We start from the raw sequence: 13,813 nt of genomic DNA on the forward strand, positions 1-13,813 counted from the left end.
AGCACTCTCCTTTAAAGAAGACACAAAGAAATGCTTGTTATCCTTATATCTGCAATATTTGTACCCAAATCCATCAATCCTGATGCTGAGAAACTAAAGAAAAAGCAGTAATTAAGCATCTTCTTGTGGGATAGTAGCTATGCCAAGAGGTAGAAATTATCAGATCAATCTGATCAGTCTTGGGCTGCCTTTTTGTTTGTTTGTTGTTTGTTTTTAAGTCTTGGGGACTCAGAAAAGCACCAGGGATCTAGGGGTTCACAGTAATTGGACAGGAGGCATAGGGTCACCTACTATGAGGACAGCTTCTGTTGTCTTTGGTTTTCCTAAAAGATAATTCGAACTATCAATCTGACTTAGGAGAATGGAAAATATCCTCAAATATATACTGGCTCTCGGGTTAGTTTTTTTTATTAGTTTGTTATTTTGTTTAGTTCTTTCTCTTTTTTTAATTTGGACATCCTGTCAAACAGCATGGGAATCTTTTTATAATAAAAATAAGAGTAGATCTCAGTTACTTTTATGTATTTTATATAATAATACAAATTTATTTTTTTTTTAATTTTTTTTTTTTTTTTTTTTTTTTTTTTATGATAGTCACAGAGAGAGAGAGAGAGGCAGAGACACAGGCGGAGGGAGAAGCAGGCTCCATGCACCGGGAGCCTGATGTGGGATTCGATCCCGGGTCTCCAGGATCGCGCCCTGGGCCAAAGGCAGGCGCCAAACCGCTGCGCCACCCAGGGATCCCCTAATAATACAAATTTAAATACTAAAATCAGCCTGAATGTTTTCATGTTAGAGAGGTTCTTTTATTTTGGGATATCCTAGAATTTCATAATTGAAAATAAACTAAACCTGAAAGCACCTATTTTTTTTTTTTTTATGATAGTCACACACAGAGAGAGAGAAAGAGAGACAGAGACACACACAGGCAGAGGGAGAAGCAGGCTCCATGCACCAGGAGCCCGACGTGGAATTCGATCCCAGGGTCTCCAGGATCGCGCCCTGGGCCAAAGGCAGGCGCCAAACCGCTGCGCCACCCAGGGATCCCGAAAGCACCTATTTAAATTATTAACTAAAATTCATTTAATTATGAAAAATAAACCACATTGTTATGTAAGTAGTTAGAAAATCATTCACTTGACACACCACATAACTGAAATTGTCTCCGATTAGGCTCAAATCAAAGCTGAGAATTATGATTTAGTAATAGATCATGAATTTAAGGCTATAATTTTTTCATCAGTATAGATATTAATTTTTATAATAAGTGTGAAAGGAACATGGCTAACAGGCTGCCCGTCAGAGAGGATTCACTCGCAGTAAAACAGCTATATAATAATCATTAACCTGGAAGCAACTGTAAAAGCAAAAAGATCAGAACGTGAGCAGGGTAGTCTAGCTGAAAATATAAAATACTAGCACTTTTCAAGTTTACAAAGAGACTTCAAGCCCATTTTCCTATGTGATTTTTGGAAAATCTCTAAAAATAAGGGCACCATTCCTATTATTTTGAGAGAAACCTGTGACTCCACAAGTCCTTATTGACTATTGAAAGAATTCACAGTGAAATTTAGAGGACATAAGTTAAAATTATAAAACGAACACAAACTTCTGGGTATTAAAGTAATATTTTAGTTCGCAGTTTGAGGAACTCGCTGATCTTCATTTTTGAATCTTAAATTGTGCTCCTTTGGGGATATATATATAGACACACACACACACACACACACATACATATACATATACATACAATAGATGTGTGTGTATAGATGAGAATATTTTTATTTTTAAAGAATAATTACTTTACTTACAAGTAAGCCACGTTTTCCGATTCGACCAGGTGGTCCTACAGGGCCCCGAGAACCCTAGAAGAAATTTTCACAAAAATCGGTATGTAAAAAATATTACTATATAGATACAGAATTCAAAAATAGGTAAGTTGGATACTTATATATGGTTTATGTATATCCCTGTGTATATTCTTATAGCTAATGGATTAAAATCAAACCAAATGTCCTTAGGTGTAAGAATGTGCTCACTACAACTCCGATGACACTTCTTTAGTCAACTTTATTAACTGATTTCACTGAGTGACGATCTTCCTTAGTGGATTATGCTAAGACATTACTAGCATAAATTTAACATGATGCACACGTATTACATTTCCTATACACCCCAACATCGTTAGATGATGAAATTCAAAGCATCAGGATTTTTGAATATCTAGCGGAAGTCAAATGTTTTCCGTTAAGATTAACAACAATTCAAGTCATAACTGACTGTTTATCATTCTTTGTTTAGAGTCCTTGATCCAGGGTGCGTGTACGATTAAGTCCAGGCTCACATGTAGCTCCCTGAGGTGTAACTGTCGGTATGAAACTGGGTCTCCTTACCGGATCTCCTCTTTGTCCTGCATCTCCTGGAGCACCGACAGGGCCCGGGGTTCCAGGGGCACCCTGAGAGCCCGGCAGACCTGCAGGTCCCGGGTCTCCACGATCACCCTGAAGAGAATAACCATGGGATTATTCTTTTCATATTTATCATCAAACAGCAGCATTCTATACCCTCATGCTATTTGCGGTAAGAAAACATATGCCTTTTTTAAAACCTTATTTTCATATTTCAATGTATATTTTTCTTAAATATTTTACTTATGTTTACTTCTTAATAAATCAAACTGAAAAGAATATTTCCCCAATTCCAGTTCTCCCTCCCCTCACTCTCACCCAACTACCATCACAGTCAAGACTGTAGTGTATAGCAGTGTCACCTCCAGAATTTAGCGCGTTTTTTACACCAAAGAGTCCTCAAGAGGAGTATCCATTCACTTGGGATAAATAAAGACTTTCCAGAGTGTGAGAGCTGGGAGAAATTTAAGGAACCCGTTTTCTAGACTTTCAATTCCACATGTGTTCTCTCAGACAACTGACTATAGTATAGTATATAGTTCTCTCAGACAACTAACTGAAGTATCCTTCCCTATTTCCTCTTTAATAATCACGCCTCTCTCATTTTATGAAAGAAAAAGTATTCCAATCTCTCTACAATCTTACTATGATGCAATGCCCCGGGGAGGAGACACCTCTAGGCAACAAACTATGGACTTTTCTAGAACGCACAGTTCACTTGAGAATAAAGCAACGAGGTACTTGGAAAGAAAGAGGCTGTTCCTTATTTTATCCAGGTGACCCAACTATGACAAGGCTCCAAATCTCATCTCCTCGGGAAGTCAGACGTGAGATAATTGCTATGTGAATATGTATTGTCATGATTATTTGACTTGAAAAATGAAGTCAGACCTATTCTGCTGACAGAAATTAAGTCTTAATTTGACTGGTTAGTTTGGCAACTGGGATAAACGCTGGCAATTCGGCTGGAGAACGGACATATGATACATCGGGTAAGCAAAACTGGCAAATATAAGAGTTTGAAAAAAATGTATTAAAAGCACATACACATTTAGACTTTACCAATGATTACCTCTTTTCCAACTATTTAAACTTAGGATTAAAATAAAATGTGATGGCAACTTAAACTGTGCATAGGGGTTCACAGATTTTCAAAATTATACCAGGGACCACATTAGCAAAATCTTTGAAGACCACTACCTTGTATGATGTATGCGGACCAAGGGGGAAACCCAGATGCCAGGAGAATCTGCGTTCCCTAGCTTTATGGCAGATGAGGCGAGGGCTTACTCAAGATGCCTTAAAACTCTTTCTCTTCAAGTGTCTACTAGATACTCTAAACATGTTACTGAATGCAAGTGTTAATCGTATTTAAACTATTTGAAAACGGAGGTTCAGGAAATTTGTTCAAGGCTGCACTGCTGGCTGCTTAAGGAATCGAGCTTCCAGGCAAAGTCTGTCTGAATATACAGGCCTTTTGGCCACATGATGAGCTGCAAAGTGAGCAGAGCCAGTGTGTCATAACAGATGTTAAATCGGGGGACTGATTTTTTTTGCCTTCCGTGGACTGATACGCAGTCTAAGACGACCGTGTGACTACCCAAAGGGACTGGGCCTTCAGAGGAGGCTGGGGATGTTTGCAGGTCAGCATATGTCATGATATTTATATACACCATGGGATATGTAACAGGCAGAAAGCCACCTGGTTTATTTTCTCATGGGGCGTTCACTTTAGGAGATGAGTAGAGAAATTTAGATGTCACACAGCGATGCTTCTGCTTCCATATATTTGTGAATGAGTGTGACACTTAGACTACTTCCTCTGTATCCAAAGCCTTCATGTTACACCAGCTATGAAAGCAATTTGCTTTCCTACAATTAATAAGAAATGCCGTCTCACTTTGCTGTGTACTCAAGTCTCATTTCATTTACCCAAATAATGACCTTAAAAAAAGGTAGCTACTATCAGAAAAATCAGGACTGCCCCAGAGCTATGAAAGAAAGGGCAAATTTTACCCTTCAGTCTTACAAAGGTTTCAAATTTACATTAGTGCACATTTCTAATCAGCGAAATTGCCCTTACACGTTCCCCAACAGCACCGTCCCGTCCCGGAGTACCATCGTTACCAGCTGGACCCTACAAAGAATCATATTTGAGAAATGAGTTAACAGAGTAATGAAACAAAAATCTCATTCCAAGCGCCAGAAAAATTACAGCATGTTTTCCACCTCTGTTCTATAAAGTGTAAATCAGCACTTATGGAAATTCTAGTAGAAGAAAGTCTTGGGCCATCTTTTCTACTGCTTGGAATTGCTTCTAAAATTATTAACACATTCTTACTTGTTTTAGTGCCAATTTTAATACAGTTTTATTGAAGACATTGCATTTTCCACTTACGATACAGTGCTTATAAAGTGCGGTGTTATTGCCTTGCCCTATGCACATATCCCACACTCAAGCATCGAGAACTTCCATTTACTATGGCAGCTTGACTTTAAAACCGTCGTGGAATCTGCTATGAATCTGGGTCCTTCCGTGCTCTGTGTGGAACAACACTGAATCTGCTCTTCAAGGGTGGGCCCAGGAAGGCAGCCCCAGGGGAGGGCCACACCAGGGAAGCCCCCCATGCACTCAGGCAGGCGTCCTGCACTTAATCCAAATTTCTTCATTTCTACTTTTTATTTTAAAACAGGGGGGATAAACCTCAAATCCTTTGAAATTTTATTTTTGGAATTTTGTGGTTTGTTTGTATTACCAGTAAATGGTTTTCCTCCCTTTCGTATCTTAAGCTTATCCAAACAATATCCTTAAAGTTTTAAAATAAAACAATCGTGTTTAGATATTAAATAACATTTTTTAGAATATACATTCTTCTCTCCCTATATTACTTTGATTTTTTTTTCAGGACTATATTTTTATCATTTGATCAAAAATTGCTCTGAAAGGTATGGTTTCAAGAAAATGTGACACTATCTGGTGACTTATTCATTAAAGCACAGAACAGAGGAGATTCCAACCTATAACTTCACAAATCACCTTTCAAGCATTGATTTCCTCTCAGATGAGCCTAAGGGAACATGACGTGCATGATGTTACCTTCTAGTGATATTTAGGTAGAATGATCTCACCTTACTTTTCTCTTTTCACAAGCTGTAATAGTTCTATTAATCCTATTACCACAAAACTTGGCGATTTTGAGAAATATGCCATTACAGAGTGAAATAACAAGAAAAGATTAATTACTGTGTCTGTTCACCTTCAAAACAATTTGGTAACAACCTAAATCCACTAAAATACTTGGCTCCAGACCAGATGAAGGTCAGTGCGAAGACACCCATCTTACTTCCTTCTCCTTCTGTCGTCATTTACACAACTCTCCAGGGAAGCAAAGAACACCACCAAAAAACTTCAAGGCAAATGCACAATCAATTTCTAAATTTCTGAATTGATTTCTAAATAAAAGAAATATTGTCCCCATGCCACCCGGATAATTTTCTCTGTGGCACTCACTTCAGGGCCAGGCTCCCCTACGGGGCCATTTGAGCCTGGGGGTCCCACAGGTCCAGGCGGACCTTTATCTCCTGGTGCGCCGGTAGGTCCTACTTTTCCTGGTGTGCCCTGAAATAAAAGTATAAGTAGGTCAATCAGCCACTTCCGAAGAAATGTAAGAAAGCTGGTTTCCAGAAAGGCTCTGTTTATTCAAATGACACCCCAGTCCCTCCTTCTATAATATTAATTATCCACTATCCCAAACCTCCTGTCACCCTAGCACCTTCCTAGAGGCAAGCTCCCTTCTCACATTCATTCTGACATATCAGAGGGACCAGGAAGTGCCCTCTGCCACCAGCTCAGGTGTGTACTTTGGGTTTCAATCCCATGCCCTATGGTCAATCCTGGCTGCTCTCCTGGAACCTGCATCATTGGTAAGACAGGCTCATCCACATTCACTCCCGCTCTCTCGACTCACTATTTCTGGATCCCGGCACTTGGGTTTCACTGTCACATTGGGAGGTGTTACTTTTGGGTCTGTGGCTCACTTCTGATAACAGGATACCCCCTAACTCCTGGTTTGCGAGTTCAGAGCTCTACCAACATTCTTCCAGTTCCAAGGTCCCAGCAGGACACCTCTCTGTCTACATTCCATATAAAAACATCATTTTTCTTCCACAAGCATGTAAACTTTCAGCAGTAATATTCAATCTCTTCAAAGCTAACAGTAAGTCCAACTTTTATCCACACTCCGGGGACTATGAGGTCTTCAGCACGCTCCAGGGAAAAGGAGAGTGCTGTCAGAGTCCATCTTCATAGCTCACCCCACTTTCACCTCCAATGTTGCTCTGGCTCAACTACTCCTTCCCTTTGATGATTTATGAAGACTTGCCCTCTGAACTGTGAAATACGGATGCTTTTGTTAACATGTTGATTTAACAAGAGGCTAGCTGCTCACGAGGAGATTGTCCCCCTTCTCTGGCTCTGTGGGTACTTTTAATCTTTGAAGAAAGATTTAGAATCACCCCAAATCCATATCCTTATTTGTCTACTTCTCTGGTCCCAGGGTTAAGTAAATATATTTTTTCAAAGACTTTGCAAGGTTCTTAAGAAAAGAATTTGACATTCAAAGTCAAAGGTTTTTAAGATAGTCAGAGTTTGTATCTAAGAAAGACTTTATTAAGGAAAAAAGAGATAAATTCTCTCTTTACAAATTATATTGCAATAATCACTTGAAATGCTGACCAACGTGGCCACTCACCGCTGGGCCTGGCAGGCCGGGCATGCCTCGCTCCCCACGCTGCCCTGGCATGCCCACAATTCCTCTCTGTCCAGTAGTGCCTGCTGGACCAGGGGGGCCATCTGGACCCTAATTTCAAGGATAAACTAATTAGGAATTCTCCAGGGTAAAACCTTATGCAAGGAACAGATTCCAGCTCTACTGGTCTTTCAGTACAAGAAAAAAATTCTGTTTTGTAAGATATGAATAGTCAACATTTATTCTCCACACAGAGCCCTAACATTGTTTAAAGGTGGCTCACTGGCTTCTGAGAAACTCGGAAGAGTACTGTGAATTTTGAAGGAATAAAAGAGTTAACTATTTAGGCAAAGATTCCTCTTCTTTTTGAAAAGACAAAGAAATTTCTAAAATAAAGAAATAGTAGTCTAGCAACACACATTAGTGTTTGACATGCTTAGATATCAAATAAAATAATGTATTTTAAAAAACACTTCTCTATACAGCACGGATATTTAACAAAGAGTGTTTTCTTGTTTAGTTTTTGAACACCACAGGCGTTATCATTATATTTTATACTTAAACGTATACTTTTTTTCCCTAGAGCAGAGACTTATAAATTTAAAAATATAGGGCATAAGGATTTATGAGAGTAGCCAGGTTGATGCATAAACAGTTTCTCTGTGGCAGTGACTATTACAGATTTCTAATGGTAAATATCTTTGTTAGAGGTGGCCGAAAACAAAGATGCCAAACTTACAGGTTGCCCATCTTCTCCTGGGTCTCCTTTGTCTCCTGGGCCACCAGGGGGGCCAGCTGGTCCTCGATCTCCCACTCGCCCATGAGAGCCGGGGTCCCCACGAAGACCTGGAGGTCCCTCCTTCCCAGGTTCCCCTAGGGGCCCCGCAGGTCCCGGAGCTCCCTAGTAGAAGATAGAAACCGCAGGGCAAAGTGGAAGCAACATTAGAGCCCTTGATGCAATGGCCCCTCAGGTCCATTTTTCCTGTTAATCATTCGGTAGATTTAAACAAAATTAAACAAAACACAGCTGCAGATTCATTTCCCGAAAAGAAATCTAAATTATCTGCAACTGCCTTTGAGTTAATATCGAAAGTATACTGAAATTAACTTGGATTTTCAAAGTTCTTAAGACTTTGCTCCATCAATGCATATATAACATTTTTTTCTGTCTGACCAGATCTTATCATGAAAGAATAACATTAAACAAAGCTTCAGAGAGATGATTCCTAACTGAAGGAAATGGCTATTAGCACACAATACCATCAGAATTTAGTATCCAAATGGAACAGTAGTCAAGCACTGAGGCTCAAATGCTCTTGTAAATAAGTGACTCCAAAACACACTAGATGATTAAAGACAAATTTGCTATGACAGGATACCAGTACGTATGAATTATTAGGATAATGGTCGTTAACATGGGTTAACTAACTATTAAGGATTAAATAAAACCATAAACAATAACTCAAATATATATTATCTATATAATATGTATATACGTGTGTTTTTGTGTATTCTCATGTGTGTGTGTGCGATTATTACCAATGATTTGAGTTACTGAATTGACTTACAGGAGGGCCTGGAGGTCCAACTCTGCCGGCAGAACCAGGAAACCCTGTTGCACCCTAGAAATATAATATCATATAAGCAATTTTAAAATAACTATTAATTATATACACTTTTGGGGATCTATTTTTTTCACAGGGATATTAGGCTTTAGATCCCCTTCATTGTTGTAAACAATATATTTTTTCTTGTATCCTACGTTTTTAGAATGGATCTGAATTAACTGATAGGAAGGATGCTAGTTTTCTCTTTCTACTTTCCATTTATCTTGCACGTCTACCAGGATACTCAGGGCTAGTGCTAGCATCACATTAAACTGCATAACATGAGTTCTGTTGAGCTGTTCCCAGTATCCATTACCTCTTCCGCGGGTAATATATTCTTTTTGTTATATGTGAGGCAGCTGGGTCTCCAAGATCATAAACTAATTGCAACCCAGATCTTCCCACTTAAGTGCCCTTTCCACTGCAGTTTACTTATACAAATAAAAATTTGTTACAGCTTCAGATTAACTTTAAAATGGCCACAAGGTGCTAGAGGTCTGTGACTAGCTGCACGTAATTCCCAGAACTTCAAACCAACTTACAGGTGGACCCTGAGTTCCTCGGCCACCTTTGAGTCCAGGAACACCATTAGGACCCTACATAGAAAGAAATGAACAAAAAAATCACTTACAGTAAAACAAGATGGGCTAAACACAAAGTCTAAACATTGGGCACATGACTCAAGTTATTGGTTTTGTTTTTCTTTTCACTTACATGAGGTCCTGGGGACCCTGCTAGACCTTGTGGTCCAGGAGAGCCAGCATCTCCCTTCTGCCCTGGCTCGCCGGGCTCACCTTTCACTCCAGGCTGCCCATCGGGACCCTGTATCAATTGTATAAATAAGCTATTCATTATAACACTTATAGACCAGTTACTTCACAGTAATTATTACTAACATATCATTTAACCGAACATTTTTAAATGGTGCTTTGTAATCAACATGAAGCTCAGAAGAAAAAAATTCCCTAATGAGATCTTTGAAGACCATCTGAACAAATAAGTCATCCCATCCCATTTTTATAACAAATAAGTATAAAATTTGAAATAGTGCAAACTCATCCATTTTAGTGGCAGTCATGAAAGAATTTATTAAAAATGAGAATATTGCCTAGAAAACTGGAAACTTTCCAGCATCTCTGATGTTGTACCTTCAATACATATGACAATGATAATCAAGTAAATTTATTGCTATAACAAGAAGAGTGTTCGCTGTAAATTAGAGATACTTGAAAATTATACCTGAGGTCCAGCAAAACCAACAGCCCCAGTTGGGCCATTTTCACCACGAGAACCCTAGGAGAACACAAAGATTACTGTGGCTTTCACACTTTACTCTAAATAGAAACAGTATTTAAAAATACCATTATATTACATTTAGATTTGTGGTGTCTTTAAATGTATATATAGATGGATTAGATGTATTTCTTAAGGAAGACTTTTAGGCTGATATAGAGATAAGGGCCATAGAACAAAATTTCCAAGGTCTGAAGTCTCTGAAAGGTTTCTTAATTATTAAGTAAAGAGCTACTTACCTAGATTTAATAGGTTGCATAGAAATAACAGACTGGTAAGTTTTTGAGTTTAATGAGAGAAGTAAATGCTGAAAACTAAGAAGTTATAAATAGCCTGAAGCAACAGGCGTGGTTTTATATAAATAGCAAGACAAAATAATGCACTGTTTTACTGCTCACTCCCCTTCTAGAACACATCAAAATATTGCCACTTACGGGATTGCCACGGGAGCCAGGAGGGCCAACTAAACCTCGAGGGCCAGGTTCACCCTAGAAAGCAGATGTTAGATGGTTATTGTCCAAAGCGGGAGCAGAATATAACGCAACTGGAGGACCCTGAGCACGAAGAGCAGGGCAGACAGGGGAGAGAGCTCTGAGATGACCTGGCCCAACCACCACACTTTATGAAACAGAGAACACTATGTGGAAGAGCTATCATACAGACTTCCTGATCCTGAGCCCACAAAATAGGAAATTTATGATACTACCTTTTCTCCAGTGGGACCTGCAGGACCTGGAGGACCCAAGGGGCCGGGAAGACCCTGTCAATGAACAGAACACAGGCACACTGAAGACGGGAATGCATGGAATGCTCCATGATTAAACAAACAAGGGAACTGTTTTGTTACAGCTTAGCTGCTCTTGCAAAACGTTGTCTATAATACATATATAATGTGTATATTCTTAAGATTTTTCTACTTACTTTAAAACAATTTCCTGGATTCTCTCCACAAAATGCTTTAATCTCTTTCATCCACCTCAACTCATCCATACATCATACCATCTTCAAAACATTAGTTCTAAGTTAACACTATTCTTCTACAATGTTTCTGTGTTTCTTGGCCTATTTAATTTTGAAATTTGAGTATAGATTGAAAAAAGCTTTTCTTCTTTTGTCTAGAATATCATATTCTTAAATTATATAAACAAAATACCACTGTTTTTTTTTTTAAGTAAAACTGTGATAAAGCATTGAGTTTTCTACATTCTCCTAAGATTACAAGGAGTGTAACTACCCAAATACGCTGTGGTTGGGGTTCTTTATGCTCAGAGCTTAGGGAGCTATCACACAAGGGTTCAAACTGGGTTTTCTTGAAATGTGGTCACAATCTTTAAACTGGATTATATTACGGACACCTGGTGGCTCAGTGGTGGAGCGTCTGCCTTTGGCTCAGGGCGTGATCCCGGGGCCCTGGGATCAGGTCCTGCATCGGGCTCCTTGCATGGAGCCTGCTTCTCCCTCTGCCCGTGTCTCTGCCTCTCTCTCTCTCTCTGTGTCTCTCATGAATAAATAAATAAAATCTTAAGAAAAAAATTTAAACTGGACTATATTAGAGTCTTTTCCAGAATGAGTTTTCTTTCTATTATATGTGCATTGCCTCTTCATATGCGGCCCACATATATTCTTTTGTAATTTAACTTTGTATGTATTATGGAAGGCATTTAAGGAATAAAAATGACTTCTTAAATTTATATTCTTCTAAGAACACGAGAAAACTGTGATCTTATACTCTCTAGATCTATAACGGAACAATATTCTTTCAATAATTTACCTAATATATTTCCTCAAAGAACTGGATTATATATAAAGATCACTTGATTAAATTCTCCCATTTTTTTTTCTTACAGAGAAAACACATCATTCATTTTTTTCCCTTTAGTATGAGTTTACAACAAATGGTCTGCTCTGCTTCCTCCCTAAAGCAATGTATTGTCCTGACTGAAAACAAAGCAGTCCTTGTTTACGTCCTGTTTCTCTTCCACTGCACTTGCAAAGTCAGTTCATAGAACAATAGCTACCTATTTCAGATTTCATCTTAAAATAAACTGTTAATGCAACACTCCTTCAACCAGCACTGCACTGCTTCACTATGCACCACAGGCCATCTCTGACATAAGATACAAACAATAGGCCAGATTAACTTAGACCTTTTTTGAAATACGAAATCAAATATTAGAGTCAATCCAAAGGCAAGAAACATCCCATGTTCATAATTTGCTCACCCTTAAGGAGACTTTCAGAAAAAGAAAAAAAGAAAAAAGGGATAATTACCACTAAAAACTAAAAACTTTTCTGTATTTTACTTTATTTTCCTTATCAAAAGCTAATACAATCAATGGGTTAACAATGGCTCACTGTGCAGAATCCATGTGTTAACCATGGTTCCATGTGAGCTTTTTTATAGTACAAGTACTCTTGCCAGGGCACAGCATGACAATTAACAGCAAACCATGGCATACTGAAACAGAAATTATTCATCAAATATCAGGAATTATTCCAGGAAATGCTAAATGAGCAACTATATCTATCCCCTCTTACATGACAGAATAATTTCATTCATGTCTAAAATACTATATTCAATCTGTCCTTACAAATGCAAATGAATTCTACTTCTGAGGATGGAAAGCTTGTTAAAGGTCAATGCCCTGGGGTGAACTGTCCTTTGCATTTCACTTCTTCATCCTCCTTATTGATGAAAGCATTAATAATGATTCATTGTGCAGTCATTTTCTCACCCATAAATCCAGCATATTGAGAAACAGTTACCTCAACTTGGCTACTCTGCAGAACTCTACTTGCCTGCCCTGGGATGAGGTCTAGAACAGCTCATTAGATTAACACTTGAACAAAAATAAACATTGCATATGAAATAAAAAGAAAATGGAGAAAGATAAAGGGGCCCCCCTGCCTAAAGCACTGTTCTCATATGCACAGTAAATTGTGTTTTATTTCATTCCCTCAACAATGACTACTTTTTGGCCTGCTTTAATTCAACGTGAGCAAAATGAGTATCCATGATTGTTCAACATCAAATCTCAAAATTCATCATTTTCCAAGCCCTGGCCATATGGAAACACAATGAACTTTATTTTGGAAAGTTCATGCAAATTCATGTAATAATGAAAATGTTGATTCCTAATTTAGCTGGGAAAAGGAATGATCTCACTTACTCTTGCTCCATCATTTCCAGCTGTTCCTTCAGCACCCTTCTCTCCTATGCCACCCTGGGAAAACACACAAAATACCATTTGTTCACTCAATTGTTTTTCTTTTCTCTCAATTGTATGGAAGCTTCATGAGGGCAGGAGCTTATCTCTCTTGTGCATAGCTATATCCCCTTGAGCCTAGAAAAGTGACTGGCACTCTGTATTTTTCTTAATAAGCATAGATAGTGAAAGAAAGAGAGAGGAAGGAAGAAAGGAAGGAGGGAGGAAGGGAGGGAGGGAGGGAGGGAGGGAGGGAGGGAGGGAAAATTGACTGGTGACTTAGGATGATAGAAGTAAAAGCCTAGACAGGAAATAACTTTCAGTAGGAATTTACAAAGTCTAAATGAATGAACTAAAATAAAACAAGACAAGACAAAACAAAATATAGACTTACTCTGTCACCCTTGGGGCCAGGAGTTCCTGCAATTCCTCTTTCTCCTGGCATACCTTGAAGACCTGGTGGGCCTGTGTCTCCAGGGGTCCCAGATGGTCCTGGACTGCCCTAAAATGAACCAACAATAAGTGACCTCACCAGTACAGTATTAAGATTG

At 38.7% G+C, this 13,813-nt stretch overlaps 1 protein-coding gene across 1 annotated transcript in view; it reads right to left on the minus strand.

Annotated features, from left to right (window-relative positions):
- The window catches only part of COL5A2 (collagen type V alpha 2 chain), a 138,493-nt gene that overhangs the window by 11,896 nt on the left and 112,784 nt on the right, over positions 1-13,813 (minus strand). Inside the window, exons 34-47 of the mRNA XM_041773656.1 lie at positions 13,657-13,764; positions 13,227-13,280; positions 10,763-10,816; positions 10,491-10,544; positions 10,003-10,056; positions 9,478-9,585; positions 9,306-9,359; positions 8,725-8,778; positions 7,896-8,057; positions 7,160-7,267; positions 5,920-6,027; positions 4,492-4,545; positions 2,394-2,501; positions 1,812-1,865 (exon numbers count right to left, since the gene is read on the minus strand). Coding sequence (XP_041629590.1) covers positions 1,812-1,865; positions 2,394-2,501; positions 4,492-4,545; positions 5,920-6,027; positions 7,160-7,267; positions 7,896-8,057; positions 8,725-8,778; positions 9,306-9,359; positions 9,478-9,585; positions 10,003-10,056; positions 10,491-10,544; positions 10,763-10,816; positions 13,227-13,280; positions 13,657-13,764 — 1,134 coding nt within the window. The remainder of the gene's footprint in view (positions 1-1,811; positions 1,866-2,393; positions 2,502-4,491; positions 4,546-5,919; positions 6,028-7,159; positions 7,268-7,895; positions 8,058-8,724; positions 8,779-9,305; positions 9,360-9,477; positions 9,586-10,002; positions 10,057-10,490; positions 10,545-10,762; positions 10,817-13,226; positions 13,281-13,656; positions 13,765-13,813) is intronic.

The sequence above is a fragment of the Vulpes lagopus genome, chromosome 11 (assembly GCF_018345385.1).
Source record: "Vulpes lagopus strain Blue_001 chromosome 11, ASM1834538v1, whole genome shotgun sequence".
Taxonomy (NCBI): domain Eukaryota; kingdom Metazoa; phylum Chordata; class Mammalia; order Carnivora; family Canidae; genus Vulpes; species Vulpes lagopus.